This window comes from Belonocnema kinseyi, chromosome 5 (assembly GCF_010883055.1).
Source record: "Belonocnema kinseyi isolate 2016_QV_RU_SX_M_011 chromosome 5, B_treatae_v1, whole genome shotgun sequence".
Taxonomy (NCBI): Eukaryota; Metazoa; Arthropoda; class Insecta; order Hymenoptera; family Cynipidae; genus Belonocnema; species Belonocnema kinseyi.
Window position 1 is genome coordinate 26,221,613 of NC_046661.1, and position 9,692 is coordinate 26,231,304.

The following is a 9,692-nucleotide window of genomic DNA, read 5'->3' on the forward strand; positions in this document are numbered from 1 at the left end:
TTGGCAATTTTGGTATGTATGATGAATGGCGCAGATGGTAAATAATTATAGTTATATTGGACTTTGTTACTTATTTCTACTATTAATTTATTTATTGACCAAATGCACATATAGTTGAATATCATACTTAAATTGATCAATCAAAATTTTATTTACAGTTAAAAATTAATTTACGTACATTGAAAACGAATGTAGGCCGTTATAATCACACAAAGCCCGTAAAAGTTTCGCATTATAATCAGGATAATCAATCGGTACCTTGCACTACTCCCACGTGCCTTTAAAGTCTGAGGGCAGAGATTCCATAGCTTGCTCATTGTAGAATCCCAGACCCTTTTGCACTTGCTCTAGCTTATCCCACATAAGCGCATCCTGTTCACAGTCTTCTAACAAATGTGTCTACATTTTATTTACCGCGCCTTAGGTATCATTAACAAACTACGTAACGCGTTTTTTTTTGTTCCACATCGCTGTATCTCAGTTCACTTCATGGATATTATATTCTCATATTAAACCAAAAAAAAAAAGAAAACCACGTTACGTAGTTTGTGAATTATCCCTTCGACGAGATGTAATTCTGGCGGAGGAATAATGAGAAGAAATTATCTATCATGTTCTGTTGACAGCACAGGAGCATGTATAGTTTTCATACTCTTATGCGTCAGGTTTCCTTGTTCCTGCCTCTTGCCAATTATTGTTGTTCTCCATCGCATTATGGATCCATAACTACGGTTCCGTCAAATTCATTGATTTTTATTGTACAACACAGATCTGAAATATTTTCGTTGTTTCCTTCAGATTTTTGCGCGAGAGTCAGAAAGGATCTTGTCTTTTTTTGGTACACAAACAATCGATTGAATAGACAAAGATATCTTGAAAAAAAAACCGCCACCATCTATCCCAAACTTTAACTCATAATTTGAAACATTGCGTTTCTCAACAATGTATTCTATAAGAAATTGCATATCTTCACAATAACGAACGATCTGATTGTTTTCAGTGCTAATGTTCACCTTATTGTAAGTAAAACAAAAACTTTTAGTAGCAAGATATTGAGCTATGCAATGACGCATTACTGAATTTTCTTTAGGTTTGATCCTACAATTTTTGCATTATTCGCAGCTACACGCAAAGACTTAGGAATACCTAATACTTTTCTTTGCGGCAGATGGTTACTAATTTGTATTGTTTTAAGTCATTCGCAGATAGGAGTGGCTTCTTTGCTGGAGTTTTAGAGTTTTTGTCACCTACGAAAACTTTGAGCTTTTTAACACCTCGTGGTTATGTTAACGATACGATCGATGTATTGTATCTATCTTGTTTAAGTTTTCTTTTTAGTTAAGAAGAAATCACTCGATTTACGGATTTTGAAACAGGTTGCTCTATAGAAGCTGTACAATTTTCAACGCGTGAAGATGACGTGCACGTATGGCGTAATCCTCTAGAAATTACAGTAAGACAGCCCGTGCATCAACTTTTTCTGCAATGCAAATTTGAAAAATTACTTAACAAATTTGTTTCCGGCGAATGAAACAGAATTTGAAAGTAAATTTAAAACAAGTTAGCAAACAGTTAAAATACTCTCACTTAGCATTAGAGTTCGTGTTTGTAACCTCAACAAAAATACTTTTCTGATGCGACAAAACATCTTCTTTCTTAACTGAATACGAAAGCTTCGGTGAACGCGCTAAAACATACAGGTAGCAATCGCAAATACTCTCAAAGCCTAGTCTAGTCATTTTTTAACAGGATCATCAAGAAACTGACTGAAGTATGGCAATTTAATTTTTGTTGTGGGACCTTTTTCATCCGTATATAGGTTAATTCTACAAGCAGAGCACAATACAACTAGTAAATGTAAATCAGTGTCATTGTTTTGAATGTATTTTTCTATAAAAGCTTTTAAATTATTTTGCACAGAAAACGATCATTGCAACTCCCTTATAAAGTCTCGATACCTCTCTTTCTTTTCATTCTCCTTGGTTATGATGTTTTTGTTAGCTGGTGCCGAAAATTCGATAACGAACTTGGTTCGCTTCTCGAAGTCAAGAAGAACCATGTCAGGCCTCGCGTGAGCGACAGAAACAATTGTCGAGAATATAAAGTTCCAGTATATGCGGCACTTCCCATTCTCGACAATTGACTCGATTTCCCTAGGAGCATTTAGAGGAGCGATATTAAGGTTAATGTCGTAAGAGTGACAGAGATGGTAATAAAGCACTCTTAGTTCCGCATTATGCCTTTGAATGTAGGTCGTTCCCGCGTGAGTTGGACAACTAGATAGTATGTGAGCTAAATGCTCGGGGTGTGCATGGCACGCCCTGCAGCTATCATCGGGAATGTCTTGGCTCAAAATTTGGCGACGGTATGTTCGGAAATTTGTTCCTCGCCGACAGTTCGGAAGACCAAATCTGTCGGATAAGACGTTTGTATCTGCTTCGGAGAGTATCCTTTATAGATATCACATCCCATCGGAATGGCGAAGTGCTAGAGATAGTGGCAATAATGTAAGGCAAAAGAGGAGTGGCCTCATGGTGTCGCCCTGAAAGACACCTCTCTGAAAGGTGACCTTGTTAGTTGTCACACGATTTTTTTGAGATGAGATAGTAAATCTGGTTTTCCAAAGCGGCATCAATCTCTCTATGCACCTAACTATTTGCGGATGAACCTTTAAGATTTCCAAAAGACAGATGATTAGTCTATGGGAGGTCGAATCGAAAGCTTTCCGATAATCAATCCAGGCCATCGATAGGTCACGCTGGTAGAATGCTGCATCTTTGCAGACACATCTATCGATGAGCAGGTTCTCCCGACATCCAGCTACGTCTTTCTTTGAGCCTCGTTGTTCATACATTTCTTGCCACACAGGTTCAATTGACCGAACAATCCTATCATTTAGGATAGCTGTAAATATCTTATAAAGTGTGTTCAGACAAGTTATTAGCCTGTCAGAGAGAAACTGTTGATTTTCTCTGACCCACCTTTCCCTCCGCTCTACACTTTTCTTAGCGTCAGATAGTATCCATATTCTCTCAACAATATGCTGCCTAATGGCCAGCAGCTTTTAATTGTTAAGTGTGTGATAGCGGGTCCGGAGTTTGCGCGCGAACTTTCGAACCTTGGCGGTAAAATTCCTGCCAGATGTGATGTAGTCAATTACACACTGAATGCGGGACGCGTACTGTCTTGCCCAGCCTATCTTTATGGCAAGTTGATGCATTCGTCTTTTGGTCTTATGATCAACCGTTGGGTTTGTTTTACGGTTCGCATCGGCCAAAGCGCTCGCTGAATTATACACACAATAATTGATAGCCCAGAGGTCGGATTCTCCGGAAAAATGTCCACGAAGCTCGTCATCCATTTCAGCCAGATCTTTAGACTTGAGAGAAACCTTGGTATTAATGTTTCTCCGGGTCCTAAAGCATCGCTCTTCCTCTATTGGATGCCTGCCCGCGGTTGGTCTTAGTGTCGCCTCTTTTTCTGTTGCCGGCTTGTTCTAGCTGTGGTAGAGTAGGCGTTCCGCTTACATAGCCCCTTTTACGGAGTAGTTCAGCATGGTTTCGCAGACGTTACTGTGAAAAGTGCGATAGCTCCGGGTGTTTCTCGCACCACAGAGCATGCAGCTGTGCCATGTAACCCCGTTTAGGGGCCACACTCCCATCGTAGCACTCTAGCAAGTCGTGATTTAGTCGCTCCATCCACCCAAAAGTCGCGAGATCCCGCCGATCCATCGCATTGAATTCATTTTCATTGGCTCCCCCAGCTCTAGATTCGTCGGCATTGATGGCCGACGCATTTTCGGGAGCCCTGCGCGTTCTATTGTTTTGAACCGCATTTACTACAACTATGTTTGGTATTGTCATTGTTGTTCCCACGAGAAGCTAGGGAAAGGGGTTCGTCCATCCTTGTAGAGCCCCGCATGCAAGGATAAGGCTGCGTACTCATCCCATAGTCACCGTTCTAGACACCTCACCCAGGTGCCATTCAGCTTTCGGCACGGTTTTCACACCTCCGCTTGGGGGCTAATTCCTTCTGAACCACCCCTGAACAATTGTCCGTGACTGCTTATTTATTTTTGTAACCATATTCAGCAGAAACCCTTGGTACAGGGACCCTCTATCCGCAACCCGAGGACGCGTTCAGTGGCTTTGTCATAGGCCCTTCGGTTTGAATCTAGAGGAATCAAAACCAAACCGAATATAATAATTAAAAAATTTGTCATAAGGACAACCGCAGGAGTTCGCCGGGAGCGGGTGCTAATCTGGAAAATTGCACCCGCTTCCAGGGAAATCGCGGTAAAATTTCATCCACAACCACGTCTCACGACCGTGAGATAGGTGGTATATATATATATATATATATGTTTTTTGTTGAACCCAAAAATCTGACTGAACTGAATGATGCGATACTATGATTTATATGGAATGATTTCAATGCGAATCATACAATTACATTTGTTAATAATAGGTTATGTTTGACTCTATCAAAAACACGGAAAAACGGAATTGGCTAAAGACGATCTCAAGGTACCGTGGCCTGCCTGCTCCCTCGGCGACCTTTGTCTATTGTTCGGCGCTAGCCTGGATATTGAAGCGCTATGACTCTCAACCGGCATTGCCATGTTAAAATGTTGGGGAAACTGCCACGCACAGTAACCTACAATACTTAACAAAATTTTTATTCTATTTATACTAAATATATTTATATATTTACTTTGAGTGACAAAATTATTAATAAACAAATAGAGGAGACAAAAGTTCGAAGGGTCAAGCTATTTAGAATTGAATTAACTTTAATTTACAACAAAAAATTCAAAATCGGATCCAAAATTGAAGGCTCTGGACATTTTTAAACGAAAAAAGTTCATTTTCTCCTACTGTGCGCGCCTTCGACTCATCTCCATAGCAGGGCGCAACAGAGTTCATGCACTATATTCCCTTTATATGTCCCGTGTTACATAATGCACAAGCCGCCGGTTGAGAGATGTCCAGCTTCGAGACCGAGTCCACCGCTGAACAACAGAAAACGGTCGCCGAGGGAGCAAGCAGGCCGCGGTACCTTCTGATCGTCTTAAGCCACGGAATTACAATAGATTGGATTTCCTTTCTGATAGAGAGGGGGAAGAGAATACTTACCTTATCTCGGCACCATGTTCTAACACGACCCTGCTTTTCCTTAATCTCGTGTGTGACTTTGTGTCCCAGCCAAGCAGCCCCAATATGTGGACCCAGAAGTGTCATAGGTGTCTCATTCTGGAAATTTGGAACGTCCAACGAAGCTCCATGATGCACTAAGGTCAATATAGCGGTATTGTTCTTGGCGATGATTGCCCAATGTAATGCTGTATTTCCGTGTAAATTGTCAGTTAAAGAATGCGACGCACCCAATGTGAGAAGAAGACGCGTTGGATCCAGGCTGCAAAAGCTTTCCCATTCAACCAAGTCCACTTTACATATATTTTCGTAACAAATTAGGAAATGATTCTTATTACGATCTAAAGATAGCAATGAGAGAAATGAATTCGCACTCCTGATTTCTGATCACGCAAACCCATTGCTTTGGTGCTTTAAAAAAATTACGCGGGTCTCTTGAATGTAATTTACCATTCTAATGGTGTATTGTAGTTGCGACAAGAACGAGGAAAAAAATTTGAAGAATTGCTGGTATAAATTAAACAAATAAGTCTAAATAAAGTAAAACGATTTATGAGAAAAAAATTAAACAGTTAATAACCCGCATCAGGCGAAAGAGGACTATTTATAAATCTAATTGCAAGATTGTTGTACCTCATTTCACTTGTGTACGTAACGATAATACTAGCCAGTAATTTTGAGGTAACTGCAAGTGCAAAAATGGATGATAATCAAGAGGTTCACGATGTAAAAAAAAATCTAATACCTGTTAACTTTATAAGCGCTCCACATAAGGGGGGTCATCGCACTCCTGTCTGATATATTTGGGTTGACTCCTTTGGCGACTAGATAAGCGACTATGGCTGTATGGCCGAACTGTGCAGCCAAATGTATGCAAGAGGAACCTTCGCAGTCCCTTAAAGATGGATCAGCTCCAGCCCTCATTAATATCACAACTGTTGACAAGTGACCTTGCCTAAAATCAAAGTCTGATTTCATAACTAATGAATACATCAACATTATTTACGCTTACACTACTTTGGTGCCGAAATTTAATTCACACACGGAAAGAAATTTCGGAAAACCGCTTTACTATGACTGAGCACGTACAGCCACCACAAGCCTAGTGCAGCGGAACGCTTCGTTTGGATAAACGGTGTGCCCGTTTTGAGAGAACAACTCACCCGAACTGGCGGAGACTCCTTGTTCAGAGTTGAAGCTGTTGCACTAAAAAAAAAACGTAAACGGTCCGCATGAAATTGTACAATAGATCTTTTTAAAACTTTTTTTTAATTTTGATTTTATTACCTCCAGCAACTATATTACTACAATTATTCAAGCCATGATCGCAATAAAGTTATCTTATATATACGGCATTTCCAAACAGCACTTGGAAAAATAAGACTTAAGTCTTATATTGACATAACCTTGTTTATATTGTTTAACCTTATTGTTATTGATATCACCTAAAAAAATTTTTGAAGCAAAATTTGGCTTAAAAACAAGATTAGGTTATGTTAATCAGTCTAGCAAGCGTGCATAGAAAAATGAAAGATAATAACCTATTAAGTTGTCTCGGATAACTTCAAATCCGAACTTTTGAAAAAATATGTCCACTTTTAGTTACAAACAATAAAATCATATACGAAAAGCACGAAGGCGAACATACGTACAAGAACAAGTGTTGCAGGATAGCCTCAGAGTGGTATTGCTGCTCTCTTCGCCAGAGGGAGAGACGTGACACTCACACGTCGGGAAAGCGGCCTTGCCACTTAGGGGCAACAGCTCGCCCAAAACGATAAAACAGTTGTCCCTCTGAGGGTCCATGCAACGTCCCCTCATTCAGCGCGACTTCTCGAGAGAGCGGTTTACGGAAATTTCTTTCCGTGCAGTTACGATTTTCATAAAATTCCTCATCATTTTTGTTAGTACTTGGGAATACTAATCAGGTGACTTTACGAATATTTACTGTAATTATTTGTTTCAAACATACCTTGTCGCCCAGTGCAGAGGTGTGGAAGCAAGTTCTCCTCCAATGGCATCGACGATTGCCCCTTTGGCGATAAGGTATTTGACTATTTCTTTGCGATTATTTATCGCAGCCCAATGCAATAGTGTAACTGTTTCACTATCGGGTTGATTTACATCCACCCCGATGTCCAACAATTCCGTAACTCGTTCTAAAGCGCCATACTGTAAATCAATCCATTTTCAATACCCAATTAAGTTTTGATGTTATGTTTGTTGACCAGCGTAGTTTTTTGTGGATAGAATGATGGCCATTCCATCGACAAATAAGTTTTGATACTTAATATTCGTAATTTCCATATATTGGATACAGATAATAACATTCTATTTATTTTGCAAATTATACAGAAAATACGCGTTTCACTGATGAAACGAAAACTAACCAACAGCCAGAGTTTGGTAACTAAATTTTATAATATATATATATCGGCAATTTATATGATTATTTACAGTAATTTAACGAAGTACTATAAAGAGACTTCACGGAGGGAATGAAATGGAATTCATGTTTGAAGTCGTCTCATGATACCTTCTTACCGGTAGGCCAAAACCGCGAGTCCCAAACTTCAACATTTTTTGGGATGACCAACAATTTAAGGTAGTACCCTAACTCTCAGAGCCTCGGTAGATTTATGTACATATATAAAAAAAAGTTTTCACCGATACGGGCCAGCAATAAAGCCACTAGTCTACTGCTTGGGAAAGTGGCTTCCTACCGCATAAACCACTAGAGCTCTTTACAATAATTATTAGTTACTATTGAATTACCTGTGTCGCCCTAACAATGTCGAATGAACTGCAATCCTGTGCAGCAAGTCGCGCTGGTTCCTGTTGGCGATGATTGCTTGAATCTTCTGGTTCACCACTGCCTTTGCCTTGGCAGGCTGTTTGCATTTGCAGGGCGTACATTCTGTGCAGAAAAAATATTATTTAATATGAAAATTATAAGAAAATGAAAAAAGCAGTACCCTCTAAAAAATTAAGACCACCTGCCTTAGAAAGTTTTAGAGGGGTCCTTATCGCATGGCACGTTTCGGGGGCACCTAGGGATCTTTCCAGCCCCGTATCCAGAACGTGTAAAATGCCCGCCCTTTGGAACGTTTCAGGAATGTTCCACTGGGCTCTGAGGGGGACTTACCGTTATTGTCATTAATAACAATAAATGCCACGTAAACCGTAAGAGGTAGGTAAAAATTGATGTTAGTTTACAATATGAATATCATATTATAATATAAATATAAGCGGTACTTTAAATTCAAAAATGACATCCTATTTACCTATCCTTTACGGTTTAAGAGATAATTGTTGGTAAAAATAACCATAACGATAAGACTCCTTGAGGACCCAGTGGGATGTTCCTGAAAAATTCCGTGCTATCAGGTGGTTGATTCTGTGACGTCATTTAATATTGAGTTTGTCTTTCTAGCTCATGCATTTGTACTTGTCTAAGAGAGATTTTGATCAATAATTAATTAATATAATTTACGATCCCCTTTTCAGGAATAATAGAGCTTTATTGTGGTGTGCGACGATTGAGAAGGGTTTTCGCCAGAATGCAGCACGTAAAGATCTTTTTCGCTTCACATAGATTCGGAAATTTGCATATTTTGATCATGTGTTCTAGAAAATATCACAGACACCATCGTCGGAGGGAGCAGGCATGGGTACGTACATTAACTGATGTAATTTACCTGGATTCCCACATGCAATTTGCCATGTATTATGTAACACTATGATATTCAGTGAGAAATTGAATTCCATACGGATGTCATAAAGAAAGCAGAGTCGATATGCAGGGAAATTCTAGGGTATACAAGTCTAATGAGTCCTGATCACTATACCGAAAATCAACTAGATTTGTTCAAAAATAATTACCGAACTAATGACAAATAGGAAATGTCGGTGCGGTGAAACTTAAAAATAATAATTAAGATAAAATTAAAGAGAAAGTACAGAATACACAGAATAATAACATTTTTTGGGTTCATATTCCATCGAATATAATCGATTTTTTGACATCACTTTACTAATTTTCCCTACGCTTCTCCTAAGATCTAAACTTATAACAAATGAGTCGTGATAATTTCAAATTGCAAAATCGTTTATAAATCCAACGTTCAAGTATAAAAAATGTTTGAATGTTTAAAAGTTGTTTAAAAGTTGGTAAAATTACAATGATCCTGATAAAAGAATACTAATGTGGGAAGGAGGGTTAAAAACAACAGTGATTTTTTTAACAATAAATTATATTTAATGAAAAAACTCAGAAACAATTACACCGGCGTTATCTTATATTAAAAAGTAGCTTAGGTGATGTATTAGATGTATAGAAATACATTTTTATAATAAAAAGAGAATATACTGCAAATTATTATTAGCTGATTCATTTTTTGCCCAACGTCGAAATACATAAGGATTGAATTTTAATTTTTTTTAAGTACAGTCTGTCAAGTTAAAGCGTGGGTGGCTTTACTCGCAGTCGGTAAGGTGTATCGACATGATTTTGGTGTCAAAATATTAAGAAGAGCTCCC

General features: G+C 38.8%; 1 protein-coding gene across 5 annotated transcripts in view; it reads right to left on the bottom strand.

Moving 5' to 3' along the window:
- LOC117172790 (palmitoyltransferase Hip14) overlaps positions 1–9,692 on the bottom strand; it is a 90,671-nt gene that overhangs the window by 66,076 nt on the left and 14,903 nt on the right. For 2 of the 5 annotated variants that reach the window (XM_033361006.1, XM_033361007.1), the window contains 4 exons: positions 7,929–8,070; positions 7,126–7,325; positions 5,899–6,108; positions 5,136–5,424 (listed from right to left, as the gene is read on the bottom strand). In XM_033361006.1, the coding sequence (XP_033216897.1) occupies positions 5,136–5,424; positions 5,899–6,108; positions 7,126–7,325; positions 7,929–8,069 (840 nt within the window). In that variant the 5' untranslated portion in view covers position 8,070. Of the gene's footprint in view, positions 1–5,135; positions 5,425–5,898; positions 6,122–7,125; positions 7,326–7,928; positions 8,071–9,692 lie in introns of those variants that run through there. The other 3 variants (XM_033361008.1, XM_033361009.1, XM_033361010.1) reach the window with 3 other exon arrangements.